Raw genomic sequence first — 19,009 nt, 5'->3', positions numbered from 1 at the left:
TTAGTCGCACATACGCAGCCTGTAGGAAGTTGGCTCTGTATGTGCTATTTCAAAGTAAGGAATAGCATGCACAGAGTCCAAGGGTTCCCCTTAGAGGTAAAATAGTGGTAAAAAGAGATAATACTAATGCTCTATTTTGTGGTAGTGTGGTCGAGCAGTAGGCTTATCCAAGGAGTAGTGTTAAGCATTTGTTGTACATACACATAGACAATAAATGAGGTACACACACTCAGAGACAAATCCAGCCAATAGGTTTTTGTATAGAAAAATATCTTTTCTTAGTTTATTTTAAGAACCACAGGTTCAAATTCTACATGTAATATCTCATTCGAAAGGTATTGCAGGTAAGTACTTTAGGAACTTTAAATCATAAAAATTGCATGTATACTTTTCAAGTTATTGACAAATAGCTGTTTTAAAAGTGGACACTTAGTGCAATTTTCACAGTTCCTAGGGGAGGTAAGTTTTTGGTTAGTTTTACCAGGTAAGTAAGACACTTACAGGGTTCAGTTCTTGGTCCAAGGTAGCCCACCGTTGGGGGTTCAGAGCAACCCCAAAGTCACCACACCAGCAGCTCAGGGCCGGTCAGGTGCAGAGTTCAAAGTGGTGCCCAAAACACATAGGCTAGAATGGAGAGAAGGGGGTGCCCCGGTTCCGGTCTGCTTGCAGGTAAGTACCCGCGTCTTCGGAGGGCAGACCAGGGGGATTTTGTAGGGCACCGGGGGGACACAAGTCCACACAGAAATTTCACCCTCAGCAGCGCGGGGGCGGCCGGGTGCAGTGTAGAAACAGGCGTCGGGTTCGCAATGTTAGTCTATGAGAGATCTCGGGATCTCTTCAGCGCTGCAGGCAGGCAAGGGGGGGATTCCTCGGGGAAACCTCCACTTGGGCAAGGGAGAGGGACTCCTGGGGGTCACTTCTCCAGTGAAAGTCCGGTCCTTCAGGTCCTGGGGGCTGCGGGTGCAGGGTCTCTCCCAGGCGTCGGGACTTTGGATTCAAAGAGTCGCGGTCAGGGGAAGCCTCGGGATTCCCTCTGCAGACGGCGCTGTGGGGGCTCAGGGGGGACAGGTTTTGGTACTCACAGTATCAGAGTAGTCCTGGGGTCCCTCCTGAGGTGTTGGATCTCCACCAGCCGAGTCGGGGTCGCCGGGTGCAGTGTTGCAAGTCTCACGCTTCTTGCGGGGAGCTTGCAGGGTTCTTTCAAAGCTGCTGGAAACAAAGTTGCAGCCTTTCTTGGAGCAGGTCCGCTGCCCTCGGGAGTTTCTTGTCTTTTCGAAGCAGGGGCAGTCCTCAGAGGATGTCGAGGTCGCTGGTCCCTTTGGAAGGCGTCGCTGGAGCAGGATCTTTGGAAGGCAGGAGACAGGCCGGTGAGTTTCTGGAGCCAAGGCAGTTGTCGTCTTCTGGTCTTCCTCTGCAGGGGTTTTCAGCTAGGCAGTCCTTCTTCTTGTAGTTGCAGGAATCTAATTTTCTAGGGGTCAGGGTAGCCCTTAAATACTAAATTTAAGGGCGTGTTTAGGTCTGGGGGGTTAGTAGCCAATGGCTACTAGCCCTGAGGGTGGGTACACCCTCTTTGTGCCTCCTCCCAAGGGGAGGGGGTCACAATCCTAACCCTATTGGGGGAATCCTCCATCTGCAAGATGGAGGATTTCTAAAAGTCAGAGTCACCTCAGCTCAGGACACCTTAGGGGCTGTCCTGACTGGCCAGTGACTCCTCCTTGTTGCTTTCTTTGTTCAGTCCAGCCTTGCCGCCAAAAGTGGGGGCCGTGGCCGGAGGGGGCGGGCAACTCCACTAAGCTGGAGTGCCCTGCTGGGCTGTGACAAAGGGGTGAGCCTTTGAGGCTCACCGCCAGGTGTCACAGCTCCTGCCTGGGGGAGGTGTTAGCATCTCCACCCAGTGCAGGCTTTGTTACTGGCCTCAGAGTGACAAAGGCACTCTCCCCATGGGGCCAGCAACATGTCTCTGGTGTGGCAGGCTGCTGGAACTAGTCAGCCTACACAGACAGTCGGTTAAGTTTCAGGGGGCACCTCTAAGGTGCCCTCTGTGGTGTATTTTACAATAAAGTGTACACTGGCATCAGTGTGCATTTATTGTGCTGAGAAGTTTGATACCAAACTTCCCAGTTTTCAGTGTAGCCATTATGGTGCTGTGGAGTTCGTGTTTGACAGACTCCCAGACCATATACTCTTATGGCTACCCTGCACTTACAATGTCTAAGGTTTTGGTTAGACACTGTAGGGGTACCATGCTCATGCACTGGTACCCTCACCTATGGTATAGTGCACCCTGCCTTAGGGCTGTAAGGCCTGCTAGAGGGGTGTCTTACCTATACTGCATAGGCAGTGAGAGGCTGGCATGGCACCCTGAGGGGAGTGCCATGTCGACTTACTCATTTTGTTCTCACTAGCACACACAGGCTTGTAAGCAGTGTGTCTGTGCTGAGTGAGGGGTCTCTAGGGTGGCATAAGACATGCTGCAGCCCTTAGAGACCTTCCTTGGCATCAGGGCCCTTGGTACTAGAAGTACCAGTTACAAGGGACTTATCTGACTGCCAGGGTGTGCCAATTGTGGATACAATGGTACATTTTAGGTGAAGGAACACTGGTGCTGGGGCCTGGTTAGCAGGGTCCCAGCACTCTTCTCAGTCAAGTCAGCATCAGTATCAGGCAAAAAGTGGGGGGTAACTGCAACAGGGAGCCATTTCTTTACACCAAACTTCCCAGTTTTCAGTGTAGCCATTATGGTGCTGTGGAGTTCGTGTAAAACAGACTCCCAGACCATATACTCTTATGGCTACCCTGCACTTACAATGTCTAAGGTTTTGCTTAGACACTGTAGGGGCACAGTGCTCATGCACTGGTACCCTCACCTATGGTATAGTGCACCCTGCCTTAGGGCTGTAAGGCCTGCTAGAGGGGTGTCTTACCTATACTGCATAGGCAGTGAGAGGCTGGCATGGCACCCTGAGGGGAGTGCCATGTCGACTTACTCATTTTGTTCTCACTAGCACACACAAGCTGGTAAGCAGTGTGTCTGTGCTGAGTGAGGGGTCTCCAGGGTGGCATAATACATGCTGCAGCCCTTAGAGACCTTCCCTGGCATCAGGGCCCTTGGTACCAGAGGTACCAGTTACAAGGGACTTATCTGGATGCCAGGGTGTGCCAATTGTGGAATCAAAAGTACAGGTTAGGGAAAGAACACTGGTGCTGGGGCCTGGTTAGCAGGCCTCAGCACACTTTCAATTCAAAACATAGCATCAGCAAAGGCAAAAAGTCAGGGGGTAACCATGCCAAGGAGGCATTTCCTTACACAGCCCGTGCATGTGCACACGTATTCAGTTGTAAGCAGCCCAGAGCTGCTTACCCAGGCTGTGCTGCAGCTGCCTTATCTCAAAAAGTGAACACTGGCGTTTAGCAACCTTGATCTATTTACTGTGAATTTACTATGCGTAAGAGCTGGGTATTGAGGCTCGCTTACAGTAAAAATCCAAAAACTGGTTAGTCAAAAGCAAAAAGTCCAGGGAGATTACACGGATGGATCCCAGTTTCCCCCAAACATTTTATGTTCTGTTTCTGCAGTTTCGTTTTTAGATTGTTTGGTGTCTTTACCTGATTCTCACCGCGTTAAAAAAAATTCTGTACTATACTATCTTACTAGTTTTTTTGTGCCACTGTAGTGTCCTAAATCCTTTGTGTTGCCGTAGAAATTGCTACTTGTAAAGCTCTCCAAGAGCTTCTAGCCCAAGTTCTGACATCTTAAGGCCATTACATAACGCAGTAAAATATGTGATGTTGGCATTGAAAGTATGGTGCAGTACTCAAGCAAAACTAAATATGTAGTGAAACAAATAACATCGGGTGAATAAATGAACAAATTACTTGAGCTAAAAATTGCATATTTTTTTCCATTGAAGGCGAGCTCCTGGCTGAGCAGTTGAAATGTAACACTAATTCATGTTTATTGGAAGGGTATTTTCCTAGTACATCAAATCTTTAGAAAAAGCTCTGTATATTCTTTTGGAGAGAGTCTGTCATGTTTTAAGTACTTTTTTTTCCTAGGCATGTGAAGATCTACAGTACAACGAACTATAAAGTAGTACACAGCTTCGACTATGCAGCACCAATCCTGAGTCTTGCATTAGCAGTAAGTCCCCATTGCTATTTATTTATTACTCTATGTGCAGCAAAAAAAAAAAAAAAAAAATATGAAAGTGGTGGTGTGATTTCGCTGTTCAGTTTAAGATGTTGGAGCTTTGTTGTTTTAATCTCAACTTTTCAGAGTCAGTTTGACATCAGGACAGGCCAGTCTTCTGTGTGGTAGCTGGGTGTATGTACTGAAAACTGTCTTCTGCATGTAAAACATTCACAAAGCTTCAAACAACTCAATATGTAGAAGCAACTGTGAGGTATTCTTTGAATGCTGGAAGGCCAAATGTATTAAAAAAAACTATTCCTACTATATTATTTTATATTTCCTTTTGAATGTTGTAAATGCATCTTGACTCAACCATTCTAAGTTAAAAAATTACGTTGAGTTGTATGGTAGAAAGTGAGATTGCAGATGGAATAGTGATGCTTAGTGAGAGTATTTTAAGAGAGCCAACAGGAAATACATCTAATACAAATCATTTTGGTAGTTCTGTGGGATTTATTAAATTGACATTTTACCTTCGTTTATCAAGAATCAGACGGAGTCATCCTCAGGACAAGGAGACGGGCAGATATACTTGGAAAGGACAGTTGTTTTATAAAGGATCACAGACCAACAATAATGATTACATAATTTGAGCTTAGGCCAACTCAGGAAAATAATAAACACCATGCAGTAATGAAGACGTACATAATATGAGAGAATAGTAAAATACCAAATTTATACTTGCAAAGGCCACCCTCTTCTGAAATAGCAAATATGAAAATGTCAGTTCTGATATTGGTCAGTACAACATAAGACGGAGGAACTGGTACAGGGAGACTCTAAAGTTGTGCAACAGATTCAATACCAAATCCTTGTGGAATAAAACACAAAGCCTGCAACAATAAAATTAGGGGACAGCCCCAAAAATACTCAATGCTCAAATGTGTTGCGTTTATGCGTAAACTGTCCACACAAGAATGATTTCCTTGCTGAATTGGAATCTCTTTACCAAAGGCTAATTATGTCCTATCGTGAGGGCTAGAAAGAGAGCTTAGTTGCGCTCTGGAGCAAGCCTTCTTGCACTCCAGCCTCTTGACAGCAGTGATACCAGAATAGTCTGCATATCTGCTTTTAATACCCTGAGTAACTCAATAAAGAACATTACCCTAAAATGCTGGCATGTTCTAGCAACCACAAGTATGTTTAAGAAATAAAAATGCCTTCAAAAGGAATAAATAACGGAGACATGCTTGTGCACACCCATCACAGTGAACCAGCATTCAGCACAGTACCCTTGACATGGTGTCTGCCCCCTATAACTTGCTAATACAGTTGTGGTAACTGTTCAGTTTGTGACCCAGTTGTTCATAAAGCGATTGGTTTAGCCACACGTCAGAAGAACTGCTGAAAAGTTAGGAAATACCCCATGTGGATGCCTAGAAAAGATAGGCTCACTGCTTGCCGTCAACCACTGATAAGTTATCACTATAAAAACCAACAGGTTTAGTATGCTAATCAACTTGGAGGAGTCAAGGAGTGGAAATCGGCTTGCTGTTTTCCTGGGTAGGAAGACAACTGAGAAACAAAAACCTCAGACAGCGGCAGTCACTCGGACCTTATTCTATTGCACTGATTCATTTTGTGGTTACCACCCTGCCTCTCTAGGCAATGATAAACTTTATTCAAATTAACCCTGGTCCTACCCCAGTAGAACATTCCAGCCCAAGACGAGTAAAGTCACCTTAAAAATTTTTTTTTTTTAAATGAAACACACATACACAAACATCACACTGTTTTTGGCCTTGTTGGGCCTCATCAGAGAGTCTGGAGTATCACTGTGACAAGACGTGATGTATTGGAATGTGGCCTGAGTTAATGAGAGTAATTAGCAGTGTCCGAGATTAATTTGGGCATTCTGTCACTTTTTTAATGTTGATTAGTTCCGATGCCTCATCCTGTTCATCCTTGTATCCTACAGTTCACAGGGAAATTAAGAACAAGAGAGAAGAACTAGTAGATTATTGGGAACTGGGGCTTCTGTTGGTTATCTAGCTGTAAAGAATAGTTGACCCGCTCTCCCAATGCCATCTATGGCATATTAAATTGAATCTGTTCCTAGAAGTTTAGGAGCTTAAAGAGTGGCCAGATAGAAAATCTTCTCCATTTGTTGGAGTGGGGACTGGACTTGTGACAGTAGCCCCGATGAAGTAGTGTGGTCTGTCTCCCCTTTGACACTATAGTGTGAGTCACCCAGAAGAGCTTCAGAGGTTTAAGAGCGTTTGGATCATCCACTGAAATGCAGAACATTTGGCTACATGCTTTGAAAGCATGACACTTGCTTTCAAAGAGTTCCTCATTGAAACCTACTTTTTGCTTCTTGATTACTTAAATGTCAATTCCAATTTCTGACAGGAATTCATAATAGTTGTCTGTAATTGCATAGATAATCATAAAGTATAAATAATCCTTGTCAAACAAACGCAAAGCTAACCCTATAAATTACCCTAAAAACGAATACTATTCACTGTTAGCCTAAATTTTCAAACAGTAAGAACTTTAACCCTAGTGTTTTCACTAGCCCTGCAATGCAATTCATATATCCTTAACAATAGAAAAATATATAGTAGCACATTTTAGTATTTTTTGATGTAAAATAATTACTATTCTTGATTACAATTGTCATAAATGTGATATATATATATATATAACACAATAGTAAAGGTGAGATGTTGAGTTTTGTGTGTTTAATAGTACAATAGTACCTTTAAATTCTAAAGATAAACGTAGGCAAATGTTTAGTTTTATGTGAAATGTTTCCCGGTTTCAGTACTTTGCAATGGCTTGTATCTTTAAATATGTGTTTTATTTTCAGTTTATTTATTTCTCCATGAGCTCCCTCTTGAGTTACGGTTTCTAATTATCCTCCGAGCATTCAGAGTAGGCAGACATTTAAATTAGTTTTTTACTACACATTTCTCAGCATTTTTATTAAGCTGTAACGTGTTTGGAGATTTCAGGTTGTACTTCAGTTACGAGTAGCAACTCTTGCTTGTTTATTCAGCACAACTTTTTTTGTGTTTGGTGGCTGCAGTTTAGCTCTAGAGTTCAGGGCTGGCAAAATCTACTGAAAATGTTTACTTCAGATGTGTTTAATGTCAGAAAACTATCCTATGATACACCAGAGCATGTCTAGAACATTTTGGAATCAAGGAAAGCTGAGATATAGCAAAACCAGGCTATTTGATCTACAACTATAAATTGAGTTGTCCTTCCAAAAAAAAACTCCGAAACAAACTCACAATGCTGATGCATCCTAATAAGTATCAGAGCATGCCTAGGGAATTCAGAGCCCAAGGAAAGCCAGGACACACTATAGCAAGGCCATTTGACCATAAATTCTGTCAAGCTCCCAGTGCTGAATTTCCAAAGGATTAAAATTCCATTGGCTTGACCTCCTACCAGTCAACATTCACGGACATTCAAGGCCACATCTGCTAAAGAAAAAGTCTAAAAACACATCTGTATAATATTGTCTGCCACCCTTTCAGTCATATGTTATCAGCATTTATCTGTCACCACTGTTTTCTTTATACCGCTATTACTGCCACCTAGGGATAGCAGGCAGCACAATTTCATCAAAATTGTCAGAGTGGAAACATTTGCCTCAGTGTTTTGTGTCTTTAAGTGAACTCTTTTTCATATGCTGTTAGACAATTTTTCATGTTATTTAGCTTGATTCCCGAAAATGGCCAGTTGTAAAAGACTGAAAATATTGTATTTCCCTAACATTTTGATTTTTGTTTGTTATAGCCCGAGGATGAAATGATTGTTGTGGGTCTCACCAATAGTGTATTGAACATCAAATATCGAAAACATGAGGAGAAAAATGCTAGAGTTCCCAAAGGAAATAGACGGCGACCAGCATACCGCATCTTTGTAAAAGGGAAAGACTATATGCCAAAACAGGTAATTGCCAGTGAGAGAACAATGGAGACTTAAAATAATAATTTAAAAAACATGAGACTGACCTCATAGTACATGCAGCTTTAGCAATACTCTTGAAATATTTCCAACTTTACAGAATTTTAAATTTCAACCAAATTGATCACAAATGTACACCTAAAATACCCGGCTTGAAGGCTGATGGTTGTGTTCCCATCATATGTCTCTACCAGGTGAGATTATAAATGAGAAATTGCAAGTGGATCATATGGTTTCTTTCACTTTTCAGTTAGCCTCGGCACCAGAAGACACATTTATTTGCTAAGGCAAGGTGCCAAAACATCTTTGAACTGCCCCTCAATGTGCTCTGGTTTACACAGTCTTAAATATACAAGCTTCATTTGCGAGTGCCCTTGAAACTTCAACCTGGCTGAAGCTCTGGTTCTTATCACAGTCTATCTACTGCTAACCACAAACCATTGCACATGATATGCTTCCTGCCTTTCACGTTTCAGGATGCTTTCCAGTACATTTGTCTCTTGTCCATCATTTTAGTCTGTTAGTCACTCAGCTTCACCCAAGCATATGCAGCTCTATTGGTGGTACCTACCTTTTAAATAGCTAGTGTGAGTGAAGGATGTAGGTAACAAACTTAGGATAGAGGACCCTTGCCACCTATAGCTTCTCTACTTTGTGACAGAACTGTGCTTAAGGGCATCCAATCTAAGATTCATTTGGTCTGCATTCATCTGCCACCACTGTTTTCTTTATGCCACTATTTCTGCAGCCCATCTACTACCTGTACTATGGGTTCCTCTCCAATAGGTGCATTTTCATTCCATAACATATTTATGTGTAAGGCTTTGTTTACCTGGTGGGCACACTGTATTGAATGAAGGCTTAAAAACAAAGGGCCTGGAAACAATTAAAAAACAAAGGTATTAAAGCAAAGTGGTGTGACCATACTGTCCTTTCCACAAGCCATCGGGTCATCCACAACTTAACACTCTTGCCTCAGATCTTATGATCCTCTTTTAATTATGTTCTCCAAAGATTGGGTGTGAAGTAGGGCATCCTAACTCCCATATTTCAGATTCTACTATTCTGTGTAATTTGCTTCTGATTTTGAGTTTTGAGATTAAGCAGCCCAATAATTTGTAATTTTAAGGAGTACATGTTCCACTAGTGTCACACTGGATCTCTGGCTGCAGATAGTTTTTCAAGTCTGTGAAAGGGCTAATTTTGATCCTCAGATGAGTCACTGCTCCCTCATCCTTCTCTATTCAGCCCCCTTTCTGAGCGTGGCACATACCACTCCAAGGGCAGTTTTGGGAGCAACAGGGCATTTGGAAACCTGTGATTATTGAAGTACCCTTTGTCCTAGCCATCATTCCCACACAATCTAGGTATCTTGTCTACTTTCAGTTATATTTGAGCTTATAACTATGGTCCTCACTTATGACAAAGCTTTCCAGAGTCTCATTTTGCTTACAATGGGCCCGAATCACCGAAATATCAGTACCTGCAGGTTTCCATGCTTGCATGGGTGCAGATATTCAGTTTTGTAGAGTTTCCAGAAGTTTTCTAGGCTATGCCTGGAAACTGTGAAAGTTGCAGGTTTCCATGTGTGCTCTAGGCAAACGATTTGTATTCCAGTTTGTTAATGTTAATTTTTGTAAAGCACATGCAAGCCCTGAGGCCTCTTGGCTCTAAGGAGTCAGAGGTGCTTGCCATAACGGTGTAAGGAGGGAGGAAATAGCTGGGATTAGTTAGTAGAAAGCCATGTTTTTAAGTCTTTCCTGAATCTAATCAGGGTGGTTTCTAATTTTAGATGAGGGGGGAGGCAATTCCAGAGTTTAGCGGTGCCACCAATGAAACTCCTGCCTCCCCAATTTGTCAGTTTAAACTGGGGAACGCTGATGTTTTCGCTTTTGCCTTGTGAGTGATGCAGAGTGCTTTAAATGTTATGATTATTTTTGGCAGCCAGTGAAGTTTGTGTAGTGCTTCGGAGGCTGACTGGAACTTAGGAATCCCTAACAGCACCCAAGCAGCTGCATTCTGTAGAGCCTGCAGCTTTCTTAACAGTCTGTCACTTGCTGAGTTACAGAGCATTGCAGTAGTCCATTTTAGATAGGACCAGGGTGACGGTTACTGTTTTTTGGGGTTCGTTTTTACCATTGTTAAAGTGTCGAAGGCAGATGAGATGAGTACATTCACCTGTGCTCGATCATCAGTTTGTAGTAAATAAATGATGGCCAAGTTTCTGATCTTTTTTTATAGGGGTTGGCAGTGCTCCCCAGGTTCCGTGGCCACCAGGTGGGGGACCAGAAGTCAGGGTTATTGCCAAAAAGGAGGACCTTGGTCTTGCACGTGTTCATTTGAGGCCGTTATCCTTCATCCACTTCTCAATTTCTTCCATGCAGTTGTGAAATCTATCTGCTGCTTCCTTTGTTACTGGAAATTGAAACTATGATTTTGTGTATCATTAGTGTATGACTCCAGGGAGAAGCCGAAAGATCTGATCAGGTTAGCCTGCGGTGTGACGTAGATAATGAAGAGCATCAGGCTTAAAAATAACCCTTGTGGAACACCGCAAGTCAGAAAGAAAGGGGTGGAGATGAAGCCATTTAAGGATACTGATTGTTTTCTGTCTGAGAAAAATAATCTGAGTAAGGCCAGTGCAGTGCCTTTTATTCCATTGCTGCTAAGACGGTTAAGTAGGACCTTGTGGTCCTCCATATTGAAAGCCACTGATAAGACCAGAAGGATCAGGGCTGCCTTTCCTCTTTGATCGATACATGTTCCAATTTCCTCAGTGGCAATAATTAGTGCTGGCTTGGTACTATTCCTGCTTCTAAAACCAAACTGGGTACAGTCTAGGAGACCCAAAAATTAGATAATTTCCCTGTTTATTGCCTTTTCCACCACTTTGGCTGGAAGGAGGAGGTGGGGTATTGGATGGTAACTGTTGATGTTGAGGGGATTGAGTGTTTTTTTTTTGTTTTGTATTTTTTAATATAAGGGGCAGGATAAATGACTTTTTCCAGGCTTTTGCAAAATACCCCATCTTGAACATCTTACTGAAGATCTACGTCAGATGAGACACAGCAGTCTTTGAAGCCATCTGTAGTGTTGCTGGGGGACATGGATCAGCTGGTGAACCAGATTTAACCAAGTCAAGTACTCTGCTGACTTGCTCTGATATTAGAGGGGAAGAAATTGGTTAATATATTGTAAGGAAATGCCTCCTTGGCATGGTTACCCCCTGACTTTTTGCCTTTGCTGATGCTATGTTTTGAATTGAAAGTGTGCTGAGGCCTGCTAACCAGGCCCCAGCACCAGTGTTCTTTCCCTAACCTGTACTTTTGATTCCACAATTGGCACCCCCTGGCATCCAGATAAGTCCCTTGTAACTGGTACCTCTGGTACCAAGGGCCCTGATGCCAGGGAAGGTCTCTAAGGGCTGCAGCATGTATTATGCCACCCTAAGAGACCCCTCACTCAGCACAGACACACTGCTTACCAGCTTGTGTGTGCTAGTGAGAACAAAATGAGTAAGTCGACATGGCACTCCCCTCAGGGTGCCATGCCAGCCTCTCACTGCCTATGCAGTATAGGTAAGTCACCCCTCTAGCAGGCCTTACAGCCCTAAGGCAGGGTGCACTATACCATAGGTGAGGGTACCAGTGCATGAGCACTGTGCCCCTACAGTGTCTAAGCAAAACCTTAGACGTTGTAAGTGCAGGGTAGCCATAAGAGTATATGGTCTGGGTGTCTGTTTTACACGAACTCCACAGCACCATAATGGCTACACTGAAAACTGGGAAGTTTGGTATCAAACTTCTCAGCACAATAAATGCACACTGATGCCAGTGTACATTTTATTGTAAAATACACCACAGAAGGGCTCCTTAGAGGTGCCCCCTGAAACTTAACCGACTATCTGTGTAGGCTGACTGGTTCCAGCAGCCTGCCACACTAGAGACATGTTGCTGGCCCCATGGGGAGAGTGCCTTTGTCACTCTGAGGCCAGTAACAAAGCCTGCACTGGGTGGAGATGCTAACACCTCCCCCAGGCAGGAGCTGTAACACCTGGCGGTGAGCCTCAAAGGCTCACCCCTTTGTCACAGCCCCGCAGGACACTCCAGCTAGTGGAGTTGCCCGCCCCCTCCGGCCCCGGCACCCACTTTTGGCGGCAAGGCCGGAGAAAATAATGAGAATAACAAGGAGGAGTCACTGGCCAGTCAGGACAGCCCCTAAGGTGTCCTGAGCTGAGGTGACTCTAACTTTTAGAAATCCTCCATCTTCCAGATGGAGGATTCCCCCAATAGGATTAGGGATGTGACCCCCTCCCCTTGGGAGGAGGCACAAAGAGGGTGTACCCACCCTCAGGGCTAGTAGCCATTGGCTACTAACCCCCCAGACCTAAACACACCCTTAAATTTAGTATTTAAGGGCTTCCCTGAACCTAAAGAAATTAGATTCCTGCAACTACAAGAAGAAGGACTGCCGAGCTGACAAGCCCCTGCAGAGGAAGACCAGAAGACACCAACTGCCTTGGCCCCAGACTTACCGGCCTGTCTCCTGCCTTCCAAAGAACCTGCTCCAGCGACGCTTTCCAAGGGACCAGCGACCTCTGAATCCTCTGAGGACTGCCCTGCTTCGAAAAAGACAAGAAACTCCCGAGGACAGCGGCACTGCTCCAAAAGAACTGCAACTTTGTTACAAGGAGCAGATTTAAAGACCCCTGCAATTCCCCGCAAGAAGCGTGAGACTTGCAACACTGCACCCGGCGACCCCGACTCGACTGGTGGAGAACAACCAACTCAGGGAGGACCCTCCGGCGGCTCTACGACTGTGAGTAACCAAAGTTGTCCCCCCTGAGCCCCCACAGCGACGCCTGCAGAGGGAATCCCCAGGCTCCCCATGACCGCGACTGTCTGAACTCCATTTCCCGACGGCTGGAAAAGACCCTGCACCCGCAGCCCCCAGCCCCTAAAGAAACGGAACTTCTGTGCAGGAGTGACCCCCAGGAGGCCCTCTCCCTTGCCCAGGTGGTGGCTACCCCGAGGAGCCCCCCCCTTGCCTGCCTGCATCGCTGAAGAGACCCCTTGGTCTCCCATTGAAACCTGAAGGAAACCCGACGCGTGTTTGCACACTGCACCCGGCCGCCCCCGCGCTGCTGAGGGTGTACTTTCTGTGCTACTTTGTGTCCCCCCCGGTGCCCTACAAAACCCCCCTGGTCTGCCCTCCGAAGACGCGGGTACTTACCTGCTGGCAGACTGGAACCGGGGCACCCCCTTCTCTCCATTATAGCCTATGTGTTTTGGGGCACCTCTTTGACCTTTGCACCTGACCGGCCCTGAGCTGCTGGTGTGATAACTTTGGGGTTGCTCTGAACCCCCAACGGTGGGCTACCTTGGACCAAAAACTGAAACCTGTAAGTGCCTTACTTACCTGTTAAAACTAACAATAACTTACCTCCCCCAGGAACTGTGAAAATTGCATTGTGTCCACTTTTAAAACAGCTTATTGTGTTTTATGACAAAAGTATACATGCTAATGTAATGATACAAAGTTCCTAGAGTACTTACCTGCAATACCTTTCAAACAAGCTATTACATGTGAAATTTGAACCTGTGGTTCTTAAAATAAACTAAGAAAATATATTTTTCTATTACAAAACCTATTGGCTGGATTTGTCTCTGAGTGTGTGTACCTCATTTATTGTCTGTGTGTATGTACAACAAATGCTTAACACTACTCCTTGGATAAGCCTACTGCTCTACCACACTACCACAAAATAGAGCATTAGTATTATCTCTTTTTACCACTATTTTACCTCTAAGGGGAACCCTTGGACTCGGTGCATGCTATTCCTTACTTTGAAATAGCACATACAGAGCCAACTTCCTACATATATTGCTTATTTTGGGATCCGAACAGGCTTCAATATAATATATTGCTTAGTTTGGGGGCCAAACAGGTTTCAGTAGTGCTATGGTTAGAATCTCCATTTGCCGCAAACGCATTGTAAACTTCCTCTACTTTAATTTGGAAGAATTCTGACAGTTAGTCATAGAAGGAATCATTTTAGATCACTAAGTTATTGTTGGGATTGGTTAGGGAGTTGATAGTTTGAAAAAAAGTTCTGGCACAGTTTTTGGCTGATATAATTTTCTCTGAAAAATAGTAAGATTTTTCTTCCTGAATCATGTTTTTATAAACTAAGATGCATAGTTTATATTTTTGTTTTTCACTAGGATCATATTTTTCCTATCAGATGGGTTCTTGTTGTCCGAGTTTCACTGAGAACCATGGGGCTGTTAGTTTACTCCTTTGGCAGTTAAAAGATTTTAGACGTGTCAGTTGGTACATTGCATCCCGTAACCAACTGGTGTAATTAATGGTAGTGTCATTTAGGTCCTCTGACACATCCGGAAGGGTGTCGGAGTAGTACCTGGTTGAGCTGTGACAGTTCTGGTTTGTGCCAAGCTCGGGTTAGTTGCGCGTGCATTATGTTTTTAGTGGAAGGTGTATTGGAGAGTTGTAGATAAACATAACAGCCTTGTGGTCCTCCTAAGTGAGGGGAAGAGTGTTATTAAATAGGAGGGCTGGGTTATTAGAAAAAATTGCGTCCAAAGTATGGCCGGCCTTGTGCGTAGGTCCTTGGACCGTTTGTGTTAGACTCAATCTAGGCATGGCGTCTACTGAATGTCCCATGTCTTTATCATCCTTCATTTCCAGATGGACATTGAGATCGCCTAGTACTGTAATATCAGACACCTGCAGTTAAGGTACTAAAAATGAGTAGATGGTTTGTGCTTTTTTGGCCAGGAGGGTGATAGATAAGTATTCCATAAAGGATTGTCTCTTTTTTTTTTTATTTTTTTTTTTTTAGCAATTTCGATTTTAAAAGAAAGGGCTTCCTAGTCTGATGTGTGAATTGGTAGAAAGAAAGCAGTTCTGTTTTTGCGGTGTACAACCGCTAGGCCCTCTCCTCTCCTATTTTGCCAGTCCAGCCTGAGTAGGGAGTATCCTGAAGGGAGGGGTGTGGAATTCCTGTAGCCCGACATCAAGGGCATATTGTTTGAGGTCAAGGACAAAAAGATTTCATGTTTATTTTGTCGTTAGGACAAGTAGGCCCAACCCCCTGCAGCACACACCCTTTGGCTGTCAATTTACAGGGAAGGGAACTGTCTGCAGTTAAGCTAATATTTGTGTCCAAATGTTAACGCCTGTTGAAACTTGTATGTTCAATGGCATCTGTCGCTGTAGATACACATGTTCTGCATAGCTCGCCATCTGGTGTTGGGTCGGAGTGTTACAAGTTGTTTTTCTTCGAAGAAGTCTTTCGAGTCACGGGACCGAGTGACTCCTCCTTCTGTCTCCATTGCGCATGGGCGTCGACTCCATCTTCGATTGTTTTCTTTCCGCCATCGGGTTCGGACGTGTTCCTGTCGCTCCGAGTTTCGGAACGGAAAGTTAGTTAATATCGGAAGATTTTCGTCGGTATTGTTGCGTTCGGGATCGGCGTAGTTAGAGTCAACACCGCATCGAAGGTAGTTTTCGATCCCCCGTCGGGGCCTGGTCGGCCCGACCGCGTGTCGAACAACGTCTATGGAACGGACCCCGTTCCGTTTTTGTCCCAAATGCCACAACAAATACCCGTATACAGACCAACATTTGGTCTGTAACCTGTGCCTGTCGCCTGAGCACAGTGAAGAGACTTGCGAGGCCTGTCGTGCGTTCCGGTCCCGAAAGACACTCCGTGACCGTCGAGCCAGGAGACTTCAGATGGCGTCCACGCCGACAGCGCACCGAGAGTTCGAGGAACAAGAGGAAGAAGAAGCCTTTTCGATCCACGAATCGGACTCCGAGGACTTCGACGATCAAAGAACCGTGAGTAAGACGTCGAAAACAACACAGAAGAAAAGTGACAAGGCCCAGGGGACGCCACTGCCACCAGGCCATGGCTCCACCCATATATTCGGTGACCGACCATCGGCACCGAAAAAGGCCAAGACAGTGCCGAGATCGTCCGACTCCGGTCGAGACACCGGCACGCAGCCTTCTCGGGATCGAGAAAGTGCTGGAGAAAAGCAACGACACCGAGATGGCGGTGTAGAAGCGGCTCGACGCCGAGAGAGCGGCACCGACGAAGATCGACGCCGAGAGGTTTCGACTCCAAAAAAGAAAAAAGCCACCTCGGAGCCGAAAAGAGATACAGGCAGGGTTTCGGTGCCGAAACAACCCGTAACCGACCCAGGTCCAGGCTCTTATACAGAGGAACAATCACTGTCCTCTCAGATGCGAAAGCATAGGTTTGAGGAAGAGCTGCAATCCACCGAAGTGGACCATACGCAAAAACGTATTTTCATACAGCAGGGAACAGGAAGAATAAGCACCCTTCCCCCTATTAGGAGAAAGAGGAGACTGGAGTTTCAAACAGACCAGGCGCTACAAACAAAAATGGTGAAAAAGGTGACTCCGCCACCCTCTCCTCCACCTGTAATTAACGTCTCACCAGCGCAAACTCCGTCACATTCCCCGGCTCACACCACCATGAGCCAAGGTGACCAGGATCAAGACGCTTGGGACTTATATGACGCCCCAGTGTCGGACAACAGTCCGGAGGCATATCCGACAAAGCCCTCACCACCAGAAGACAGCTCAGCATACTCTCAAGTGGTGGCTAGAGCAGCACAATTCCACAACGTAAACCTCCACTCAGAACAAGTCGAGGATGACTTTTTATTCAACACCCTCTCCTCCACCCACAGCTCCTACCAAAGCCTGCCTATGCTGCCAGGTATGCTTCGGCACGCAAAGGAAATATTCAAGGAGCTGGTCAAAAGTAGGGCAATAACGCCAAGGGTGGAAAAGAAGTATAAGGCACCTCCTACAGACCCTGTTTTCATCACCACACAGCTGCCACCAGATTCCGTCGTAGTAGGAGCAGCTCGGAAAAGAGCCAACTCCCACACATCTGGGGATGCACCACCCCCAGATAAAGAGAGCCGCAAGTTCGATGCAGCTTGGAAAAGAGTCGCAGTACAAGCTGCAAACCAGTGGTGCATCGCTAACTCTCAAGCACTACTTGCGCGCTATGACAGAGCCCATTGGGATGAGATGCAACACCTCATCGAGCATCTTCCCAAAGAACTACAAAAGAGGGCAAAGCAGGTGGTTGAGGAAGGACAGAACATATCAAATAACCAGATACGATCTTCTATGGACGCTGCAGACACAGCTGCAAGAACAATTAATACATCTGTGACCATTAGAAGGCACGCATGGCTAAGAACGTCTGGGTTCAAACCAGAGATACAGCAGGCAGTGCTCAATATGCCGTTCAACGAAAAACAACTGTTCGGACCAGAAGTGGACACGGCAATCGAAAAACTTAAAAAAGACACTGACACTGCTAAAGCCATGGGCGCACTCTACTCCCCGCAGAGCAGAGGAACCTACAGCACCTTCCGCAAGACACCCTTTAGAGGGGGGTTTCGGGGTCAGGCCACACAAGCCAGCACCTCGCAGGCAACACCGTCCAGCTACCAGGGTCAGTACAGGGGAGGCTTTCGGGGCCAATACAGAGGAGGGCAATTCCCTAGGAATAGAGGAAAATTTCAAAGCCCCAAAACCCCTACAACCAAGCAGTGACTCAGATGTCACTCACCCCCTCCACACAACACCAGTGGGGGGAAGAATAGGTCATTATTACAAAGCATGGGAGGAAATAACTACAGACACTTGGGTCTTAGCAATTATCCAACATGGTTATTGCATAGAATTTCTACAATTCCCTCCAAACATACCACCAAAAGCACAGAATTTATCAAAACAACATTCCGAACTTCTGGAAATAGAAGTTCAAGCACTATTGCAAAATAATGCAATCGAATTAGTACCAAACACACAAACAAACACAGGAGTCTATTCACTGTACTTCTTAATACCAAAAAAGGACAAAACACTGAGACCAATCCTAGACCTCAGAATACTAAACACCTACATCAAATCAGACCACTTTCACATGGTCACGCTACAAGAAGTGTTACCATTGCTAAAACTACAGGACTACATGACAACCTTAGACCTCAAAGACGCGTATTTCCATATACCAATACATCCGTCGCACAGGAAATACCTACGGTTCGTATTCAAAGGAATACATTACCAATTCAAAGTATTGCCTTTTGGTTTAACAACCGCACCAAGAGTATTTACAAAATGTCTAGCAGTAGTGGCTGCACATATCAGAAGGCAGCAAATACATGTATTCCCGTATCTAGACGACTGGCTAATCAAAACCAATTCACTAACAAAGTGCTTACAACACACAAATCAAATCATACAAACCCTCTACAAACTAGGTTTCACCGTCAACTTTGCAAAATCCAACATTTTGCCGTGCAAAGTACAACAATACCTGGGAGCCATAATAGACACAACAAAAGGTGTAGCCACTCCAAGTCCACAAAGAATTCAAAATTTCAACAAGATCATACAACGCATGTATCCAACACAAACAATACAAGCAAAGATGATATTACAACTCCTAGGCATGATGTCTTCATGCATAGCCATTGTCCCGAACGCAAGACTACACATGAGGCCCTTACAACAGTGCCTAGCATCACAATGGTCACAAGCACAGGGTCACCTTCTAGATCTGGTGTTAATAGACCGCCAAACTTACTTCTCGCTTCTATGGTGGAACAGTATAAATTTAAACAAAGGGCGGCCATTCCAAGACCCAGTGCCACAATACGTAATAACAACAGATGCTTCCATGACAGGGTGGGTAGCACACCTCGATCAACACAGCATACAAGGACAATGGAACGTACATCAAACAAAACTGCATATAAATCACCTAGAAATGCTAGCAGTTTTTCAAGCATTAAGGGCTTTCCAACCAATTATAAC

The 19,009-nt window shown here is 44.9% G+C and overlaps 1 protein-coding gene across 1 annotated transcript in view; it reads left to right on the top strand.

Annotated features, from left to right (window-relative positions):
* The window catches only part of UTP15 (UTP15 small subunit processome component), a 280,270-nt gene that overhangs the window by 146,732 nt on the left and 114,529 nt on the right, over nucleotides 1–19,009 (top strand). Inside the window, exons 9-10 of the mRNA XM_069224002.1 lie at nucleotides 4,057–4,141; nucleotides 7,943–8,098. Coding sequence (XP_069080103.1) covers nucleotides 4,057–4,141; nucleotides 7,943–8,098 — 241 coding nt within the window. The remainder of the gene's footprint in view (nucleotides 1–4,056; nucleotides 4,142–7,942; nucleotides 8,099–19,009) is intronic.

This window comes from Pleurodeles waltl, chromosome 1_1 (genome assembly GCF_031143425.1).
Source record: "Pleurodeles waltl isolate 20211129_DDA chromosome 1_1, aPleWal1.hap1.20221129, whole genome shotgun sequence".
Taxonomy (NCBI): domain Eukaryota; kingdom Metazoa; phylum Chordata; class Amphibia; order Caudata; family Salamandridae; genus Pleurodeles; species Pleurodeles waltl.
Note: the sequence above shows the minus strand (reverse complement) of the source record. Positions and strands in the feature narration are given on the sequence as shown.